Source organism: Cydia amplana, chromosome 4 (assembly GCF_948474715.1).
Source record: "Cydia amplana chromosome 4, ilCydAmpl1.1, whole genome shotgun sequence".
In the NCBI taxonomy this organism is placed as follows: Eukaryota; Metazoa; Arthropoda; class Insecta; order Lepidoptera; family Tortricidae; genus Cydia; species Cydia amplana.
In genome coordinates this window covers 21,161,092-21,184,939 of record NC_086072.1, presented here as the reverse complement: position 1 = coordinate 21,184,939, position 23,848 = coordinate 21,161,092, and the positions used below count along the sequence as shown (strand labels likewise).

General features: G+C 37.2%; 1 protein-coding gene across 1 annotated transcript in view; it reads left to right on the top strand.

Moving 5' to 3' along the window:
- The window catches only part of LOC134647414 (obscurin), a 124,279-nt gene that overhangs the window by 17,132 nt on the left and 83,299 nt on the right, over positions 1 to 23,848 (top strand). Inside the window, exons 4-6 of the mRNA XM_063501768.1 lie at positions 13,904 to 14,047; positions 19,189 to 19,359; positions 20,033 to 20,198. Coding sequence (XP_063357838.1) covers positions 13,904 to 14,047; positions 19,189 to 19,359; positions 20,033 to 20,198 — 481 coding nt within the window. The remainder of the gene's footprint in view (positions 1 to 13,903; positions 14,048 to 19,188; positions 19,360 to 20,032; positions 20,199 to 23,848) is intronic.

Genomic DNA, 23,848 nt, shown 5'->3' with positions numbered 1-23,848 from the left:
ATTTATTCAAAATATTATTTGAAAACAGAAAGGTCGAGATTCAGTGCCTTTGCTTTGCATCTTGGTTAAAATATAATTTAAGTATAGATCTTATATTCACTCTTATATGTAAAGGTATCCATGTTCACACTTCAAAATAATGGAAATAAAAATCAGAATTTCTTATTTCCATATTATCCAATATTGTTTAGTGATGCAATCTCCAAATCTAGGAATTATCACAAAAAATATACTTATCATCATCATCATTATAATCATCCTCTTTAATTCGTTTTTTTTGCCCGAAGCGGCCACCAGTCCGTTAACACGTTGATCTACATGTCTTTGCCTAGCAAATAGCCTATCCGTAACTCTGTTTCAGTTATAGAATTACGTAATCGATAATGTTAATTAGTCAATATCACTTCAATAAATTAAAGTCCAGTATTAACTCAAACAATGCGTTAAAGATTCCCAATCCAATCACAACAAAATGGGGCTTTACAGCGCAAAATATTGTTCCATTTAGATATCCAAGAAATGTATTACCTACTCTCTCGAGAAAATCATTTGTTTAGAGCGTGCAAATAAAAAATAATCGTATGTATATGTATCATCCCGGTCATCGTCCCGATTTCGCAAAAACAGTACACGATCATTCATCCCACGACACCATTTTACAATGAGCCGTTATTTATGACACTAAGCATCACTTTTAGCTACCCATCAATGGATCTTATGTCTTTAGTAATAGGGTTTAAGAAAGGTCAGTCAACAGTGTTCATGACGAGACATTTTGTTTGAAGACTTCGGTGATATGGAGGTGAGAGGGACCAGAGTAGAGTGGTGGGTGGTTCTACGAAATTCTGAAGTGGATTAGCGTTCTGGACACGCCGTGGCGCCCACGACAGCTAATGTAGGATGTGCAATTACCCTGATCTGCCCCAAATTGTCTAGACGGTTATTTTTGAAATGGAGTTTTTTATACCCGTCGTTGCGAAGATTTTGTAATATTAGAAAAGCTAATGTCAAGACCCTGAAGAAATTATTCCACGTTGCAAGACTCGGCGAGATGTGGAGCCTCTTAAAGTGTCATTCTATGGAACTTGTTAACTATGTAAACAAGCCTCCATATTGAAACTGTCTCTGAATGATGAATTTACTAGTGACTTTTGTTTACATAATTAGCAAGTTCCATAGAATGACACTTTACAGATTTAACCATTTGTTACGGTATTGATCTTATTTTAACACGACTTTGAAGATCGCTCACGCTGATTGGTGCATGCGAAATTAGTGAAAGTCGTTCGTGTGATCCACGCCAATCACCAAACCGATAAGGTCTTATCTAAACCAGTTCAAATCCATAACGGATTGTTAAATTAGAATCGATCTCCTGGTCCCTATTTCACCACGGTGACAGGTGCGACAATTGTCGACATCACTGTTACTGACGTCACAGGCCTCCATAGGCACGGTAACCGCCTACCATCGGACGGGCGGTGTGCTTGTTTGGCACCAACGTTTTAATAATAAAATAAACTCCATTATATCGCCAAAAATAAGTACTTATTTTGCGAAGCTAATGACAATTGTCACAGAACTCATTTCATGTCAAGAATTGTCAAGTGACAATTATCATTACTTCGCAAGAGAAATACTTGTTTTAACCGATATAATAAAGTTTTTTTTAATAATAAGTACAATGATGGTGGCAAACAGGAATATGGCCCGCCCGATGGTAAGCGGTAACCGTAGGCCATGGATGGACGTCAGCAACAGTGATGCTTTACAATTATCGCACCTGTCACCGATGTGAAATAGGAGCCTGATTATCATCATAACGGAGCCACAACACGATTAAAATCCACTTTTCAGTAACGATAAGCCTTGAGTATTTTACGAGCATTTAAAAACAATAAACCGACCAGTTTACACTGACGACGATGACCTCGTTAAATCAATTTTGTAATAGCTTTCAGGGCTCCGTCACAACAGTAGACAGTGTCGTAAATTGTGCCGAGTTCATAAATTAGGTACGAGAACCAGTGTGTGTTTTTCGTCAAAAGGTCTTATGTCCAAAAATGATCTATATTATGCGAATGGTTAGGAAACCTATCAGAAAAACAAGCTATTGGAAAATTTAAATAATGGGAAAATATGCGAATGATTAAATATGCTTTCGGAGAAGGAAGCTATCGGGAAAAAATAAAATGGTAAAAATTACGAATGGAAAAAATAGCTATCTGGAAAAAACGATTTTCGGAAGAGATAGTACACACTCGTCGGAGTCTAAGACTAAAACGTAGTTCAGTATTTATTTAATTTTAAGTTAAAAATCATTAGCCAGCCAAACCTTTAAAGTACTCTGTCGTCAACGTTGTAGCATCTCACCAATCGTCCAAGTTAAGCGGCGACCTAATACTAATAAACACATTAACATTGATCATAACTTTCAGCTCTTCCCAAATAACTTAACCTAAATTAAAATCATTTAGTCAAAAGAGAGCAATGGAACGCAGCATACTAATAGGTGTTCGTAGAACCGACCGTATTAGAAATACCGAACTGCGTTCCAAAACTGGCATTGTGGATGTGGGCATGAAAGCCGCTAAGCTGAAATGGGACTGGGCAGGGCATATCTGCCGAATGCACCCAGAACGCTAAGCCAAATTAGCCTCGGACTATCCAGTCCCTGTCATCCATGTGTCCTGTCTGTGGCATCCGCCACAGGATGGATCTCGGGGCAAAGGAAGACCCAAACGGAGATGGCGGGACAACCTTGATGTATTCCGTTTGGAGTGGCGGGAGTGTGCATTGGACAGAGTCAAGTGGCGGGAAAGAGGGGAGGCCTTTGCGCAGCAGTGGGACACACTAATAGGCTAAAGGAAAAAAAAACAACGTCAAATCAAATGGCAACATTCAATAAACTAACCTGATTCCGATCGAAGCTGAAATGAAATGTTTTCAGACAAATCAAAATTTCAATATGGCTGACTTAACCTAAAAAGTGTGCTTTAAATTGGCGCCAAACGACTGGCGGTCCGAATCGGGCGAGCGAATTTTATGCGTTTCTTTTGATGCCTTGATCAGTGAAGGCTGGTCAAAGAATTAACAAGTATTACTTATGACTGGAAAGCGCAATGTCTTAAAAGAGACTATAACAGACCTTAGCCATTGGACAAACACTGAAATCCCACGTAGGGTTACTTCTCAGGAATACTCTAACGTTCATATTTTTATTAGAACAAAAGATTAAAAAAAACAACGGGTTGCACTCCGGGAGTGCCGACAGAAGTGAAAACTCAATGACTAGTCCAAAATGTCTGCAGCACTATGTATAATTGACCCATCCTCCTTTCTATTGAAAAACTTTAGTTCCGAAATTGCTGGTCAGTGAGCTTGTTTAAAATTAGAAATTCAAATTTGTAGCGTTAATTGTTTAAAATTCGAATTGAAATTGTAAAGTTACCTTGCAGACCTCGCATCTAAATATATTTGGTCATGATATTTTGAGTTTTATTCACCAGTACTAGAGTTCACTTTTATTAGCGATTTCATCAAGATGTAGATTTATTGAATTATATTTGAGTGATATAAAGTTAGAATGTAACTGTGAGATCCTCGTAGGTATTTCAGCCCGTACAAGATTAGAACCTTTTCCATGTAATGTCATTGAGTTTTTCTTTATTGATTTAAATGGCATCTAAAAGAGTGGCCATCTAAACCATACGGTCACGTGATCGCCTTCCGGTCACGTGATCGCCTTACGGTCACATGACCGCCTTACGCTGTCTCGAGTTTATCTTTTTTTTTCCCCATTTCCCCACCTCAAAAAGTGCCGCGCCGCTAAAGAAGTTTTCACTTCAAAAATTCAAACATAAGTTATTTCCAATAATCGACAACAAAAAGAAACATACTGTATTAATAATTGGCAGCGTTTTTACAATTTGTAAGACAGTGTGCGGCAATGATGACATCGGCGTGCAGTTTCCATACAAGTTGCAGTCGGGTTGCAGTCCGTATGTAATGTACCGACCCATATCTTCCCGACTTTTTAACGCCGTCCGTTTCTTGACGTCAATGTATTTGGTTTAAGACTTGTACAAAAAAAAGATGAATTTGTACCTACTATGTAAATCCATAAATATAAATTTTTCTTACACCAACTAATTTACATTTTTAGATATTTGGTAGTACAGTCAAGTCACCTGCAATAGCATGTTATACAACGAAGGCCGCAAAAAATATCTGACACGATCTTATCTTATTTTTGCCGCCTTCGAAGAATAATATAAGTATAGGTACTTTGTCAAGCAAATCTTGTCAGTAGAAAAAGGCGGGAAATTAGAAAATCGCGGGTTAGCAACACTATGTCCACTATATCCTGTGCCATAAATTTGTGCTTTGTGTTTTGTACAATAGTTTATACATACATACATACATACTATGTTTGAATTGTTCGAAAATTGCGTGTCATTTATATCTTATCTGTGGAACTGTTTTGTTTACATCTCATCGTTGTTCGATGTACCTACATTGCTGCTTTTTGTTCGTTTCCTAGGGATACCATACTTTAGTTTGCTTTACATTGCTACTGGCATATCCGGCTTGACAGACTATATTATTGCAGGTGACTGTCTTTGCCATGATTTTGAAAAAGCGCATTCCAGCCAGTGTTGTGAATAACGCTTCTTTTTAGGCTTAAAGACTCAAGCCTTCAAGACTCATAAGTCTTGAAAACTCGACTATAGCTGGTCAACCAAATCTTGTCCGTAAAAAAGGCGCGAAATTCAAATTTTCTATGGGACGATATCCCTTCGCGCCTACATTTTTCAAATTTGCGCCTTTTTTTACTGTGAAGATCTGGTTGACCAAGTATACATTTGAGAATTGTTTTTATTTATTTTACGCGTATGGATGTAAAAAGTCTTTGCCGCCTTTGAGGCGTTCAGCCTCGAGAGTCTGAAGGGTTCGAGTCTTTAAGCCTCAAAATGAGCGTTATTCACAACACTAATTCCAGTACACTTGCCAATTCCATGTATTCAGTATATAGTCCTGGACAGGCAGATGTAGAGCATCGCTTAATGAGTAGTAAATGAGAGAGAAGATTTACGACCGCTACAAAGGATCGCAAATGAGATCGGGGCCGTTAATCTGGATTACTGATGTCTTCACTCAAGTTGAAATAAAACTGTGTAAACGGATTACTTATATCGCGGATAATTAATTTAATACTAGATTGTTAACCAAGGGATGAAAAGCACTCATTTCGGGAGAGCGCCAATAGTCCGAGGCTGAAATGATGCCTTTCACCCGAGTTAATCGCTTTACTTTTCATTTAGAATACGAGGAAAGTACCTAAAATGCATGTGTTTTTTTATAGTTTTATAGTCTTTCTTGAGGATACTTTCAACTAACAAGGCATGGGGTACATGGAATGGGGAGTCAAATATCAGAATGCAAATTGTAAAGCAAATCCATTTAAACCCAAAACTTCAGTTGCTTATCCTAAAAAATCGTACCTACTTGGAACGTACAATGCTCTAGTGCAGCAACGTATCATTTTCTGCACACCTTTTAGAACAACAATGACCCTCTTTCAGAGCCTGATAAATGAAAAATACATTCCGATGTTTCGAACCCTTTACAGCATTCGTGGTTCGTGGTCAACGGGAGATTACCCGACCTCTTTTCTAAATTTGAAAATTGGCCAAGATGGACCATATGGGTGTTGTCACGGGGACATTTGAATCCGTGATTAGCGATGTAGTACACACATTAATATGTTCAACACCCATTAGCTCGTCATTTAGTCAAAAAACTACAATTTTTTTATAAATAGGTAGTAGACAGTAGTCGGGTCTAATTCTTAAATATCACTTTCTATTCTAAATTAAGAAATTGGCCAAGATGGACCATATGGGTGTTGTCACGGAGACATTTGAATCATCGATTAGCGATGTAGTACACACATTAATATGATCTAAGAGTACACCCATTAGCTCGTCATTTAGTCAAAAAACTACAAGTATTTATAAATAGTAGTAATATGGCACAAAAACTGTCGGTACTAATTCTTAAATATCACTTTCTTTTCTAAATTAGAAAATTGGCCGAGATGGTCCATATGGGTGCTGTCACACTCCCAATTCAGTTCTAATCCGCGATTAGCGATGTAGTACATGAATTAGTATGGTTTACACCCATTAGCTCATGTTGACCTAAAATGTGATTTTTCCGGATTGTGAATTAGCGAGATAGCGGACCCATTTGGCATGGAGAGTGCTTTCGCGTTTAGTGAGGATTTCAATATTAAATTTGCATATTAAGCCGATAGTGACTTAAATGTACGATTAATATATCAAACATTCCAAATAATTATCTAGATTTACTCGTCGGTCACCGTAAAAAACAGTTGGAAAAACGCGCTTTCCCGAGTTAAAGCCTCGGTGGAAGGGAATTTTCAGTCTTTGGGATCTTATGTCTCCCGCTTTTGTATATTAATTAACTAGTATCCGACCGAAAAGTTTCGGTTTCGATTTCGGCAGATTGGGTTTTATGTATTTTTTCAGCCGAAAGCCATCTATCTATCTATCTGTCTATATAAGTACCTACATAGATACTGGAGTTAGTTATTAAGTTTTAAAATTAACCACACGCCGCTCTCTAATTAGTACGTTCCATTTACCCAACTCAAAATAAACCCCCCACATGTAAATGTAAACACAGCTGGTAATTAGTTCAAACAGCTGGAAATCTTACTTTGTTGGCTCGGCGCATTGTTGTTTAATATTTTGTCAAAACACGATAACATATTTATGTATACGTCTTAATCTCGTAAGGCGTGACCTATTTTTAGTTCAAAAAGTGTACTAAAAGAGGGCCGTTATAATATTTTTAAAATTGTGATCCGGAAATAAGGTTATGTTTTTTTTCGTTTATTAAATCAATGTCTCACAACGCTGGCTTTTGAATTCTCTACACATATATTTTATATCTCCTGTACATGTATAAAAAATATTTTTTTTTATATTAGGATCGAATGCGTAGAATTGGCATAAAAATTCGAAATCTGGAACAAAGTGTAGCGTAAATTTTTTTTTCTACTCGCGTACTTTTATTTGTCATAACCTTAAAACCCCTATCTTATAGTTGTCAAGACAAGTCTTTAGTCTATTCCCAAAAAAAGTATTTGTGCATTATACGCAGTATCTTTTTGGCACTTTTACGATACTTCGTGTAATCACCACTTAAAAAATATTGTTTGAAATACATTGTTGCCAACCTAATTTTAATTGTCATCTCTGACAGATGAGTGAACCATAGACCGACATGCTTTTTTTATTTCATCCATTCTTTTCCTGCCCGTACCCTCCATTCTTTGCTACTTCTTGAATAAAAAATATTTGTTAAATTTACAATTCTATTTCAAAGTAAGCGCTTGGTCGTAGAAAAAGTATTGTATGCAATGTTGTTTAGAAGAAGAAGAAGAAATACATTTATTTTAACGCCACAACATGAAAACAAAGAAAAAAATAAAAGCGTGCAGACATAAAAGACATTTGGACGCTAGAATAGGATCCCCACTCAGCATAATGCCGCGGCAAACCGTGGCGCTGGTTTTCTGTGGGGACCTGACTTAATCTAAAAAAGTTGCCGGCGACACGTACGCCAACGACACACAAATAAATTTACATTGATATTAAAAACACAAGCATTATTATTTATATAACAAGGAAAACAGAAAATTAATATACAAGTAAAAACCAGAATAAAAAATAAAATAAAAAATAGAACAATCACATGACATAGACTAGGTACCGTCTTTTATAAAATTAATATAAAAACAAAAAAAAAGTCACAGAAAGCCAAAACTAAAACTAAAGCAAACTAAACTACAACAAATCATAGTTTTGCTACAAACAGAAATGTGTGTAAGTGAATAAAAACGTGTGAGTGATTGATATGTTACTGGGATGTTTGTACTTAACTGAGTCATGTTGTTTACTTAACTCAGTCAAAAAATACTCGTGGCGTTTTAGTAACAATTTTCGGCTTCGCCTCAAATTGTTACTCACGCCACTCGCCTTTTTTCACCTTTCTCTTAAACAACGGTTGCATAAAATACTATAATAAAATGGTCCATATATTTAATACAGTTTAAACCACGTTTTTCATATTACCTCGATGAAACATCATGTTTTTCACAACAACGCCTGGGTTCACATAAAACACTATCAAATCAATCCAGTTTCTTGTCCTACATTCGATATCAAAATGAAGCCAGTGTAATAATAATATCAACATCCTCTGTCTTATTCCAAACGTTTAATAAATATAACCTGTAAATAAATTTTACTTAAAATAAAGGAAAAGTGGAAAACTCACCTCTTCCGGTAGATGTCGGTAGGATACTCCTTAAGGCGCATTGAAGGATGTAATGGAAATACCGCTTACCCGGTGACAACGAATATTTCCATCCTCGGTAGTAATTGTTAGAGCTGCAGACCCTAAGTCGCGAGTTCGATTCTCGCACGATTAATTGAGATTTTCCACTTTTCCTTTCAAAAAGATCCTGTTTTTTTTACGCAATTAATAGACGCTTCATTAGGTCTTATTGACATCAAGAATTAAAGAACATGTTACAGTAATTGAGATCATTTTACACTGGTCACACTAACAGCCCTCGACTCACTGCGTCTGCGCAACGGATCTTAAACGTTGCGCAAAGGGCGCGCTAGACGCACGCACACGCACATCCGCTTTTTTATCGTTGTTTAAGCGTTTAACCTTACTGCATGCGTTCTTAAAAAAATATACACGATCTGGGGCCCGTTTCTCAAAAGCTTGTAACTTGTAATACAAGTGGAAGTGCCTTTCTAACAAAAGCTGTCAAAAAGTGACATCCGCTTGTATTACAAGTTCCAAGCTTTTGAGAAACGGGTCCCAGAGCGTGTTTAAAATTTACATACTTAATAAAAATATATCAGACCAGTTACCAATCATTTGTAACATTAGTCCCTCATACTCAGCATCCAATTGTGTGCATCCAACACTGAAAAATAATAATTAGCCGATTTCTTTGAGTAAGTAATTCAAAAATAACTGAAGGCCTCTCTAGGCGCACGGACACGCCCGCTTTTTTATAGTTATTGTATTTATGCATTGGATGCATTATAGGGATATATATGTCGTAGTCAGATTGTATAATCCGCCGTATTACATTACGGCTAGCCGTTTTACAAAACAGGGGCGTTTTGAAATGCGGCGGTTCGACGATTAGCCGGATTGTCATTGCGGTACGTTCTTCAATAAGGCGGCCTACGTTTAGCCGCATCGTATCTACTATTTAGATTGTAGAGTGACCAGTTCTTTCGGATGCCTACGTAACCGGAGTTTGACAATGTTTGCAATTTAATTTATTTTTACCATGGTCACGGCACTACATGTGTTTCTTTTCCAAAACAATTCCTTCACAACTTAAATAGACGGAGCCCCGCAAGCTACCCTACCTACGCTTTTTCCCCCAAAGTGTAATGTTTTCACGGACGTCTCACTAAATCAATAGGTAGGTAGGTTAGGTTCGTTAGGTAGCTTCAGTTGCCTGAAGGGCAAACCGCTCAGAAATAGGAGCCCCGCGAAGCGGGGCTCCGTCTAGTTAAGTTGCGAAGGAAATATTTTTTTAAAGAAACAGTCCGACGAACTCCAGATTTGATGGACACCCCAGTGTTTTTCATAGTTTGTTGTTGTTATGTCAGGCAGCGCCACGAGTGTTAAAAATGGGAACTAAAAACTGTCAATGCGGCGGCTAATGACTCGCTGTATTACATTACGGCTAGCCGTGTTGAAGAACGTATGGCGCCGAATACATTCCGGCGGATTTTCATTCAGCCGCATTCAATCCGGCTAATCGTCGAACCGCCGCATTTCAAAAGCCCCTGTTTTGTAAAACGGCTAGCCGTAATGTAATACGGCGGATTATACGATCCGACTGCGACATATATAATTGTATATTGTGTACCAATTTGGCAACACCTATTCATTTTATTTTCTGACATCTTAAGCTTATATTTTCTGAAATTGTACCTAATTCAATACGGTCAAAGAATTCATAAAATTTTTAAAATTGTCGTCTATTGTTACATTGTTACCCTAATTAACCCAAAACAAATGATCTGCCACTTCAAATCAAACCCAACACAGCTTCAAAATAACAAATTGCGTAACTCTGGTATGCAAATGTCATATTTCTACGCCCCAGTACGCTTGATTTACTGTGATAGCTGAAATTCAGAGAATTCAGGACTTTTATTCCCTTTCTGCGAACTTTTCGTAGGTATCTGAATCTGAAACCACTTTAGTAAGACCTTGGGATTCCTGAAAACTGCATTTAATCAAAGATCACTATTCCATGAAGCATATTGAATACTTCGCGATGACAGTTATATAGTCCAGCACTATGATGGTCACACTTTTAACGTCTGTCACCGTTGCCGTGCACTTTAACAATGTTAGTGTGAGAGTAACGCATGACAGTATAAATGATAAAGCCGCAACCATCATATGGCCGGCATCTTTTGATAGAAGATTGATAGTTTAATAACATTGAAGTCGGTCAATGTGTTGTTATTTTGTAAATCGGTGGTTTTGTTATGTTAAATAACATGTTCTAGTTTTGTTAATAATGTATGTACTTGTGAGAAAACTTATGGGTACGTTGATCTCTTTTGCGATTCAAAGTACTTACTGTTCAAAATAAAAGTCTCCTTTATTTCATGTGATTTTTTTCCTGTTCGAGAAGTATTCCAACTTTTTAAGGTTCCGTACCTCAAAAGGAAAAAAACGGAACCCTTATAGGATCACTCATGCGTCTGTCTGTCTGTCCGACCAGAGTCTTTCGACTGGCATGTTGAGTAAAATCTAGCTAATAAAAGAGATGATACTATAACTATTTTAAGACCCAATTTAACCAAAAACTCAGCATAAAGCTAATGTACCTATTAAACTCGAGGTCGTTGACTTCTATCTAGGGTTGTCACTCAATAATATAATATTAAAACTCAATATAGGTTGAGGTATGACTCATGAAATACATAAAAGCTATTTATAATTTTCTAAACAGTCATAGATTTGTAGATTCCTGTTAATAATTGTTTTATGAGAGTAATTCAAGTTCCTAGCAATGTGATTCTTGCTGATAGTCGTATGTAGGTAGGTACATTGTACCTACAAGAGCAGAAGACAGTTATTTTTTCTCCTTACCTACCTATTTTACTTTCTTTTGCAGGCAAGCATTAGCTTTAAGGAAGTCACCAAGTCATTTAAACTCGTTCTGGAATAGATAATATTTTACAAGTTGACATTTACGAGTGTACGAGAATGTTTAAGCATGAATCATGTCACGGCGAAAGGGCAAATATTTGTGCGGTGGCCTAGCACTGACTTCCTGAATCGTATGTTTATTTCTTTGTAAATTATAATAGAATACGTTTATTATTGACAAATATTTATGATTATTTAAATATCACCAGTTCTGGCTGTGGTTCAAATAATACCTATGAATACACCTTATATTATAAATAAAACAAAGTCCCCCGCGTCTGTCTGTTTGTATGTTTGTTCGCGATAAACTCAAAAATTACTGAACGGATTTTCATGCGGTTTTCACTTATCGATAGAGTGATTTTTGAGGAAGGTGTAAGTGTATAATTTGCTAAGGTTTTGTGTAACCCGTGCGAAGCCGGGTCGGGTCGCTAGTTTTTGTATTTTATTAAAGTTATTAGGACTCAAGACATAATATACAACATGTCCGAAATTAACCACGGATTCCTAACAACATTACGAATTTATCATTTTATTTAAAGATAAAGATCCGCCCGTGATTTCATTAATTTTCTCCCCTTCGCCATCTTTTGGAGCATAATTATTTTTTTCTTGATTTTCCGAGGCACGTTTTTTTCTTAGACTTTATTTTTCTTATACACTGCTTTGGCTATGATTATGATCTTTACACTCCTTGTTAAGCGTTGCAGCCGGGCTAGCACATGATTGTCGCGACTGTAACTCGCGGCGAGATAGACTACCCGTCCCTCTTTAATTAACATAGTTAGAAAAAGAAGGGTAGTCTATCTTGCCGCGTGATACTGTCGCGCCAATCATATGGTAGGCCTACAGAGACATAAAGTGTCCGATGTTACCCTAATAAACCTTACACAGAAACTGTAATACAGCGACAAATCTAATTTCAAACTCATGACGTAGTTTAACTTGCCCTACTTCATCATTAATTAAAGTGACAACCCTAATTATGGAATGACGTCACAAGTTTGACGAGCGCTAAAAGCTTCCGCGTGTCGAAGCGACGGAAGCGTTCGTTCGACTTCGTTTTTGATGATCAGTGACAACAGACAACGCCCACTAGATGGAGTATAGGTAACTCACGCTTAGCACGCTTGCTTACGTTACTCTCAATCTATTTTATATAAAATAATATTTTTGGCCGTAAAACGCTGGTGAGTTTAATGGGTAGGCTCTTCCCCCTCTTTCTCAATGGAAAGAGCTTGGAGGTGAGAGTGCCATTTACCCCCTCCAGAATGGGTTCAACTCAGGCCCGGGGTCTCCCACAAATTACAGTAGTACTTACTCTGAAGTAGGTAAAGTTAAAATTGCAATAAAGTAAATAAAAGCTTATAATAAGGCATAGAAACGCTACTGCTTATAGGTACTAAACTTGTCTCCGCAGTTTACAATAGGTACATACCTACGCGTGTAAAAAAAACCGGCCAAGTGCGAGTCGGACTCGCGCACGGAGGGTTCCGCACCATCAACAAAAAATAGAGCAAACCAAGCAAAAAAACGGTCACCCATCCAAGTACTGACCCCGCCCGACGTTGCTTAACTTCGGTCAAAAATCACGTTTGTTGTATGGGAGCCCCACATAAATCTTTATTTTATTCTGTTTTTAGTATTTGTTGTTATAGCGGCAACAGAAATACATCATCTGTGAAAATTTCAACTGTCTAGCTATCACGGTTCGTGCGATATAGCCTGGTGACAGACGGACGGACGGACGGACAGCAGTCTTAGTAATACCCTTTGGGTACGGAACCCTAAAAACCAAACTTTAGTTACATTAGAGGTTTATAATAGTGTAGTAATCAATTAAACAAAAACTGCGTTATGTTGGGATTGTAATAAAAATTGTCATTTATTGATTTGCACTGGAAAATGCAATTGCGATTTGCGGCCTAGAACATTTTGTAAATATTAAAAGTGCTTATTGTGTAGTAGTTATTATGATGCATCTAATACGGGATTTAACAAATGGTGATCTCTACCGTTGACGCATATGTGTCGTTGTCTGAACGGCAGTTCCCGATTTGTTGGCGTGAAATAAAAGAAAGTGTTAATAAATACAAATGAGTGGGAAAAGTTGACCGACCGAGATTTTACATGGAAACTCTTTAATCTTTTCATGAAAGAACGTTTTTAAAAATCTAAGCAAGTTCTTTCTATCTATTTCTTTTGGCTTTATACTAACTACGTACTTACATATACTTTTACATTTAATTTTTGTTCATTTTTCCTGAGCCAATTAAGATCCTGACTGAATTTTAGTCGTCTTTTTTAATTTTTATCGAGAAGGCACGTATTTTCTATACAGCACAGTACAACCGAGGTTTGAATCCAAGATTTTTGATGGTTAAAACCTTATATTTAATATATTTCTCTTGTTATTCCAGATGGATGGTCCGAGTGCTGGAAGACGTGGATGCCGGCGAGATCCGATCTCGGCAGGGGCTGGTGCCGGCCAGGGTGCTCCGGGACACCAGGGCAGCGGAACGAGATACCACAGCATCAGCTGCAAGGCGACAGTACGTATACTTACTTACTGCTGTGGCGCCGTTCAGTACGGTAATAGGAATGATGACAGATGGATGGTCCGAGTGCTGGAAGACGTGGATGCCGGCGAGATCCGATCTCGGCAGGGGCTGGTGCCGGCCAGGGTGCTCCGGGACACCAGGGCAGCGGAACGAGATACCACAGCATCAGCTGCAAGGCGACAGTACGTAGTCTTACTTACTGCTGTGGCGCCGTTCAGTACGGTAATAGGAATGATGACAGATGGATGGTCCGAGTGCTGGAAGACGTGGATGCCGGCGAGATCCGATCTCGGCAGGGCTTGGTGCCGGCCAGGGTGCTCCGGGACACCAGGGCAGCGGAACGAGATACCACAGCATCAGCTGCCAGGCGACAGTACGTAGTCTTACTTAATTACTTACTGCTGTGGCGCCGTACTTACGTAAGCGAACAACAGGCGAAGTGAATGCGTCTTACCATAGAGAAATAAATATAAGTATAGAGAAAGAGTGGTAACTCCATACATCAGTTTTCTTACCAAAACGCGAGTTATTTCGTAGTCGACATCTAACGTCACTAGGATTAATCTTTAAATAAAAATAAAGCAATGACACACAAAACTGCGAAAACAAAATTAACGGCTTGAAACAATCCCAATCGTAATAAATTTCTTTTTGCCAGCTTTATTGCGATTTCATTTAATTTTCCTGAAATAATATCAAATGGGGTCTTTCATCCGTGCAATTATTTTATAGCCGATCTGTGTCTCCTATGTAAACGCGAACGGATCATAAATAATATCAAGGAATATAAATAATCATTCATATGGAATACTTTGAAATATTAGAGAGTTGAAGATTTTCCAAGAATACTAAAATCACGTTTTTCATGAGTGTCCGTAATGTTATATAGTGTTCCTATGTCATTCCTGGAAAGTTAATTATACTTAATTTAACTTGTTACGGTATTGATATTATATTTATACGACTTTGAAGAACGCTCACGCTGATTGGCGCATGCGAAATAACTGAAATAAGTGAAAATCGTGCGTGAGATGCGCGCCATTCATCGAGATTCGAGGCGGTCTTGACAATCATATCAAACCCAGTTTGGACAGCGTGCAGGTCCTATACAAGTTGCAGTCGGGTTGCAGTCCGTCTGTACCGGCCCTAAGTTCGAAAAAGTTTAGTCAGAAAAAGTTTTTGGCAAAAATTTCATTTTTGGTACAAGCTTTTATCGCTGACTGTACTTTTCTTACGACAGACAACTAGGTAATACTCATCGAGACAATTCTAAAACAATTAGGTTGCGTTGTTTCATCACAGAGTTCCTATGGCCACCTCCTGTCTCTATCATCAGATCAGCTCGATGGTACCATAATATTGCATTGTCACCCGACTTACGTGTGTATGCAAAATTTCAGCTCAATCGGAAACCGGGAAGTGGATTAAATTTAACTTGCAAAATTTGATTACTGACAGCCAGACAACGGAATAGGTGAAAGTAAATAAAAGTTTGAAAAAAAAGAATACTTATCGTGAGCGAATAATGGGGGTGACGTCATCAAATATGATAAAACCCTTTTATTAAATAAAGATTTTTTAAAATTAGCGAATAATCACCCAGCTGGCAAAGGAATAGAAAGTACCTAATGAAATGGAAGCCAGAAAATCTAAATTTGCCTAGACAGGTTATGGGCATGAAATCTAATTACTGTGTGCATAACTCGAAGTTGGCACGGAGGTACTTGTTAGTATGAAAACTGCTAAGAGCAGAATAAACAGGCAATTATTTATCTCGGACTACTAAACTAGACTCTGTTCATGTAATAGATAGGTATCGTTATAGTCTGTGTAATGTGCACGACAAAAAAGTGCGATTTGATTTTATGTTTTTGAATAATGATGAAGAAATTTCCTTTTGCACAGTTACTCCTTTTGACTCATAGATTAATTTAGGAAGGAGAGCCAACCGAATTTTTGATGCAAAATTTTGACTTGTAATTTGTAAAAATAAGTTTGCTAGGTATATGCTCAAGTTTGGTATCATTTTCGGGCAAATAAAGGATGCTTAATTCATTTCTGATATTTAATTTATACAATTTCACATAAAACAATTTGAAAAAAATGAAAAATAAAAATTTGCCATTTTATTTTTCTCCGAATAAATGACTAAATTTTTCTTATTTTAATATATACACAAAAAATAAAAATTTCATGAAAAAGCCCTACTAATCTTCGTTATAAAAAGTATACACATGGCATATTTATTTCTAAAAAATGTGAAGAAAAAAATAAAATGTAATACTTTCGTCCACAAGCTTACCGAATAGTATACAATGATATAAGTTACAGCTATGAGAATTACGGCGTTTGATAATGATCAGATATTTTTTTTACATAGGGAGTCCTTTGAACCCTTAGACGCTAGGTTTTTTTTCAAAGGGTCTCTCTTTGATAACATATAATTAAAACACGATAGATCCTTATCGTCATGTAGTTTCTTAATTCAGACTCAACGCTTTCTTTTTTGGCAGCCAACAATATTTTCTGCTTAAACTGCATGTGTCCATTCCAAGAACATACGGAAACATTACACATGTTTATTATAAAGGCTAAAGGCTATTAAAAACCGGGGCAGACTTAAAACAGTCAACACACCACAAAGCGGCTGACACATGTCGATCGTGTGATGTGACAATTATGACTTTCTTGCGCATTTGTTTCATGTTGACCTTAATATTGATGTAATCCAGATTTGGGGGCCGTTTTTGGATTCTGAATAATGTGGGTCTGCCATCATTCGGTTCAACAACATTTTTAAGATTGTTATCATTCCTTAGAAGCTCGGGTGATGGTAGGTTTGGTTTAAAAATCAAACTCTGCCCAATTATAGAACAATAATGAACGAAGACTTTGTAGACCAAAATTTACAAAAAAAAGGGTATTTTTTTATAAAAATAAAGACAAGTTAAACAAAGAATGTTTGTAATAAGAATCTTTCTTATCGTAAAACCACCCAAATTAAATTTTAACCCAAATGTTCCCAGCTATGGTCCAAAATCTGTCCAAAATTAACTAAAATGTTTTCTACCTATAAGGTTTCATTATTATTTGAATGACTGAATTCTGAGACAAAATATTTTCATAAATGGGAGAAAATACTTAAATACAATTACAAAGAACATTGGTACTTTATGACATGTTATGTACAGTCAGTAGCAGAAGTTGTTAAGCGGGCGAGGTATTCACTATTACGTTGACACGCTCTTATCCCCTTAACAATAAAGTCGCGTCAAAATCATTTTGAACACCTCGCCCGCTTAGCAACTTCTGCTGCTGACTGTTATAAATGTATCATAGTTGTACCGCTGATTCCCTATTCTAGATGGGCCTGCGCTTTCGTATTAGAATGCACTTTCAGTGTATTATCTTGGTTTAAATGTGCGACTTGGTTTTACAGTGCAATATAAAATAGCTTCAGAACAAACAATATTTATACTCTAAGTCTAGTCAAAATGTGCAAAATTACATAAAACAGGTCTAAATATACTCTCTGTATTTAGTCACACGTCACGCGGTGTCACGTACAATTTGTCAAAAACCCACTTAACATTAACACTCCGTTGATGTCAGAAGTTATGACCAACACATTGTGTGGACAGTTTGGCAGTGTTTGGACGGTAATAGGACATATTGTGATTTATAATGCATTGCAAATTGCATTTGACACGCATGAAATGAAGTGGGTTATTCCAATTATTGGTCCGCAAACGACAGAAATGAAATTTATGAACTATATCTATAGGTAGGTACATCTTCTAAAACAAAGTCCCCGCGTCTGTCTGTCTGATTCTTGAGGAAGGTTTAGGTGTATTTGTAAAGGGTAACCCGTGCGAAGCCGGGGCGGGTCGCTAATTTATCAGTAAGATGTTGACGTTACTTTTAGAGTCACAACTTGACAGTAGGGTACAGTATCTGCTAGCATTGACTGCATTTTTTGCCGTCATCATAAAAAAAAACTATGACTTTTGTGAAGATCAATGCGCAACATTTTGATCATTAGCGTTACATAGGGTAATTCGCCAGTAACTGGCCACCTGTTAGTAACTGGTCACCCTAAACTAAAAATGATTGTATTCACCTATAAACCAAGGCTAGGGACCGATTTTTTCTTCATACAAAAAATACCGGTATAGGTATTACGTTCTTTTTGTTTTTTGGTTTATTATTTGTTTTTTAATGTGACAATCTAATAATACGAAGTTGTTACCTAAATACATGATTCAGTCCTACGTAAAGCGCATAAAATAATTAAAAATATCGGGCTATTTTGGGTTTTACAAAAACACCGGTTCCGAGCCCTGATATAAACAGAATTCATTTTAGTAGGTATAAGGTGGCTAGTTATTGAAGGCTGCTTATACTAAAATGAATAGTATTTATTTGTGAATAGAATCATTTTTAGTTTATATAGTTATATAGTTTAGATAGTTGAATTCTAAGTAAAAAATTAAATCTTGAGAAGGCGCGTCCTGGCAACTGTAGTAGATTCATTTTTTTACTGTGCCATTCGGGATGTATGATTAAAGTATTCGTAAAATATTTGTTGTATGAAAAGGGTTTTAAGTACCTAAACATTAGGCTGGCACTGATCATACGTGTCTAATTTTAGAGATGATGATAATAACCTAAGACTCACACTTTGTAGAAAATAGAGCAAAACAAATAAAAAGGAATAGAGTAATCACCGCGTCAGAAGCAGAAGCATTTCATAACAACACAAAGTTATTGGCTACTTATTAGCTACCTACGATAAATATCTCTCCCACTCTTTCCCTATTTCGAAATGTAACCTGGCGGTGGCGTCAATAAAATGAAACTACGTCATCAGTTAGACGTCATCACATTCTACGAAAATGTATCACTATCAGTAGATATGAATAACCTTTTCTATTGTTTTGATAACATATATAATTTAAATATTTGTCAATTTATGATCAAAAGACTTAAGTGCTTCAAATAAAGCGTGGTTATCGTGTTCCCATTATATTAACTGCCATAAGACTCATATGTTACTAAAATGTCCCATCATGAAGGCGTCACTCTCGTGCAATCAGTCAATTCTGTGACCTCAAAACTAGCCTCAGAGTCTACTGAAAAGGCAGTAGATTTGATTTGAGTCTAGGTATTACTGATTTTTCAAAGATACTATGGTAAATTATCAAATATCCTAAACATCATCATCTTCCTCGCGTTATCTCGGCATTTTTCCACGGCTCATGGGAGCCTGGAGTCCGCTTGGCAACTATCAAATCCAAATACAAAATATACTTTTCCTTTCCAGAGCCGTGGTCCGCGAGCTGATTGAGACAGAAGAGGAATTCGGCCGAGACATCCAGCAAGTTGTCTCCCAATACATGCGACCTATGGACAAAGCGACGACACCCAAACCAGTGTTCGACAACAGGGAGCTGTTGTTTTCTAACTTCAGGCAGATTGCGGAGTTCCATAACACGTAAGTTTCTTTCTTTGCTTTCATTGCACTTTAATGTCATGATGCCATTGTATTTATTTATCATTAATTTCAAACAGTTTAGTATGACCATTGTCCATTTCAACTCATTTTAGACATTTAGGATTACGACCCTAAAATCATCCAGCATAGATAACAACTCAAGTAATACTGCACAGATACAAAAAGGTAGATCAGTCCTTATTGGGTAGGTGGTTTGGTTATGTAAAAGGGTTCATTAAATATAGGTGGTCAAGCAAATCTGGTTAGTAAAAAATGGCGCGAAATTCAAATTTTCTATGGGACGATATGCCTTCACGCCTACATTTTTCAAATTTGCCGCCTTTTTCTACTGACAAGATCTGCTTGACCAAGTATAGTACATCTGGTGGTGGTATAGGGTAGCCTTATTATCAAGGCTCGGATAAACGCCCGTCATTTTGAAAACAAATCATAATTTAGGATCCATTTACGAGTCGAAAATGTTCGTTTACGGTCTACGGATGTCATTGGTCTGTGTTGCATGGAACAGGGTAATGTTTTCAAAATGACGGGCGTTTTTCCGAGCCTTGCTTATCATGTGCCTCATAATTTTTCTAGCATAATTTTATTGCCTCTCGCAAGACAGAATTGTCCACGTACCACCATATTTTCTAATACATATTTTCTTCTTCAGGATACTTCTAGAAGGCATCAAATACTACGCGAGCGAGCCTCGCATGCTCGGCCGAGCACTCCTGCGCATGGAGCGGGAATTCGACAAGCACGTCGCGTACTGCCGCGACGAGCCGCGAGCGCAGCATCTGCTCGAGAACGACCCTAACGTGGCCAAGTACTTCCAGGTCAGCATAATTAAATTGGAAAAAAAAATTGACAAAAACTAGTACAGGGGGCCGATTTTTGAATTTCGATCGCTCGATTTCGTCACTCGAAAATCGGTGGAAAACGGTGAAATGCTAATTTTTGAAATACGAGCGATCGAAATTTGAAATCTATTGGTATTGACCACTCGATTTCAATTCTATTAGTAGAATTTAAATGCCTAGTAGTGGAGATATTAATTAACGAAATACACGAAATCGAGTGGTCGAAATTCAAAAATCGGCCCCCAGGTAGGTGTTGAAGTCCCTGACTTATGACCTGTGTTACAGAAGTCAGTGTCCTCTCCCAGACTGTAGAAATCTCCCAGAAATGTTGAGAATGAAGCATAATTTTATTATGTCGGCTGTACACACTCGTTGAGAGTCTCGGCACCGCTACGTTCCAATCGGAGAAGCGAAGACTAGATAAGAGACGAGACGAGAAGGGAGCAGCATGTACAGGACACTCGTTCTCGGCCTGTTTCGGGGTCTCTCGACGAGTGTCTACTTACAGCCCGCATTAAAGTTGTGTGAAGAACTTTCCCGAGAACGTAAAATTCTATGCATAATGCTTCGCTTTAATCTACGACAAAATGGTTAAATGGTCATCTAAACTAGGTATTTATGCACCGACATCTCAAGCGATAGAGTGTGGAAGCACCACAATAAACAGCTTTGATGGAGTACTGCTGCCACCTATGAACAATCTCCACCAACATCTAGATATTTCTTTCCTTAGTTATATCGAGAAAGTAAACTAAACTCTCTTGATAAGCATTGAAGCGCCATCTATACTTGTAAAATGGGAACTCTAACCAAGAACAAAACGGACACGAATGCTCTTGGTTAGGTTAAAATGAAATGCTCTCGTACTGCCATCTACAAAACAAGCTTCACATTACTTCAAATACGTGAACATATTTAGCGCGCCATCTGGCGTGATCGAGAAACAACGTTTACTGAAAATATCCTAACTACTGAATTCGCTGTAACAAATTTCAGATTGTCATGAAAATAGATTTGTATTGGTAGTAACGTTGTGTTTTCAGAGATGTCGCTATGGGTAGGACAAAATTCATCGTTAGATGCATATATGATAACTTTCAGCATTCTTGTCGTAGATTGCGTAGGTTGAACTTGAAATATATAGTGTATTTCTAGAAAGTTAATAAATATTCTAAACTTGATTTATTATACTTGTTCTATCAAACTGTAGGTACCTATTTTTGTGAATTGTGATTAATAGTGCTTTATTGATTGTGACATAATTCATTGTGATATTTTACTTTATATGTTGTACATTAAAAATCTGATCCAAACACAAAATGTCCAAATTTGAACCTTGAAAGAACCCTATTAGAAATTCTTTAGAGCACTTTTATCTGTGACTTAGGACTATAAATCTAGCGTACCTATTAGCGTACGTATATTCAGATCCAACAGAAAATTCGCAAAATGTATCTTTTCAATCATTCCATTAGAAATCAGTTTTGATTACCCTTGTTTTCGACTGACTTTAAAAATCTGGCATGAGTGTTCGGATAAAATTATCAAAATTAAGTTTAAAAGCATCGCATTAGAGATTTGTTTACAACCCTTTTGTTTTTGACTTAAGATTTTATTCACTCTGGCATTCAAATTCAGATCCAATAAAACCAACACAAAATTCTCAAATTTAAACTTTAAAATCATCCCATTAGAAAACAATTTTGAATACCCTTATTTCCGACTTAAGACTATTACAAATCTGGTACAGCGTTATGATAGTTCGTAATATGAACTTTAAAATCATCCCATTAGAAATCAGTTTCGATTACCCTTGTTTTCGACATAGGACTGTACAAATGTGGCATCCGTTCGGATAGTTGGTATAGACAAACGCGCGGGCGCCGGGCCGGCACGGGGCCAACACTAGAATAGTTGTAATACCGCGGCAAGTGACGGCTGTCAGGGATGCCAGGGGGCATGCCTGCCTCGATTTGTTTCTTCCAGGTGATAACACCTGCGGCCGTAGCACGGTCGCATTTTTATCACCTGTCACCATGCCTGTCACGTGCACACTCCTTTCTCCGATTATGGTGCCGACGAAATGACTTACTACTTTTCCATTCCATCTTTACTTAAAATAGAAATCCTGGATGCGAACGAAGGTTATCCTATAGATAGGTTAGGTTAGGTTTGTTTTATGGCAATCCTGAAAAGTGACGCGTTTCTGAACCAAATGAATGACTAACGAAATTCGGGCAAACAATACATTATGACTTAAAACTTTTTGGGAAACAATATAGAGACCCGTAAGTCTTACATTTAGATTATGGAAGATAAATAGCATTTAGCATAGCATCCGGGCAGCCCTACAGTCTCACGTCATACGTGATCATATTGGGGGCAATCGCCCGCGCGTAAACGCGATAATATTAGCGCGCTCTTGGCTTGCTTGCAGTTCGCGGAATACAGAATACTGGAGACGAAGAGGATTTTCGAAAACCTTGGACTCCTTGGAGTCTTAATTACTTGTGATAGTTTTGGCCGACCTTGCTTGTTCACCTATTAGCGTTAATTAATTCAAAATATTAACTGGGATAGATTTCGTATAGGTATTAGGTACTCATACACTAAAGTAAATAATAAGTGACTAAGCCCTGCAGTGGTCGAGGCCAGATTCAAACTGGTGACACCGATGTTTTTATTCAGCTTTCGAGGCTAACGCCGCTTTTTCTTTAATATTGTATCATTAATTTTAGTTTAATATTGAAAGTTCTTGTGTGTCTACTCAAAAATATGTTTTTCACAAATAAAAATGCTATAGGTAGAGTTTGCTCGCACAAAAAAAACACTATTTTGTGTAATACAAAATCAAATAATGTTTCAATTTCACAGGGAAAAGATATGAAATGCGTTGTTATTTAAGATATAGGTACAAATACTGTAGACAGTAATGTTGATGCTAGCCTAATGTGTGAAGTTGTTGGCAAGGTCAGTGAAGAATTCCAAAGATGAGCCAACATTTATGACATACTTATATGTCGAGAGAAAACTGTCTTTCATTCACTATGGAATACAGCCAACTAACAAGAGACCATAAATAAGAGTAACTTTACCAAATATTATAAGAAACTTTACAAAACTTTTGAAAAAGTAGGTACCCATATACCTACTCGCAAAGCTTACCGTAGATGGTGCTGAACTTATTAAAAACATAATTTTCAGTTAGATCAGCTAAAAGCTAAATCTAAAGACGCATATGCTAAATCTAAAGAAACAAAACCTTTGGAGACTTGAAGACAGTATTGATAATTCTGAATAAATGTGATGTTTGACGTAAAGCGCTATTTGTGCCAAAGTTGATTCATAAATCTGGAAGTTGCATAATCCTTACTAATATTAGAAATGCGAAAGAAACTCTGTTTATCAGTCTGTCTGTCTGTTTTCACGCTTAAACTGCTGAAAAGATTTTAGAAGTGGCTTGGATAAAGTTTGAAGCTCTGCGACATCAGGCGCGATTCGAACTTCTTCTTTTCTTCAAACAAAAACGTCATTTTTGACACATTATATTTGACGTATGTATCTTAAAATTCAAATCGGGCCGATATTATAATAATGTTAGTTTTTTAGGGTTCCGTACCCAAAGA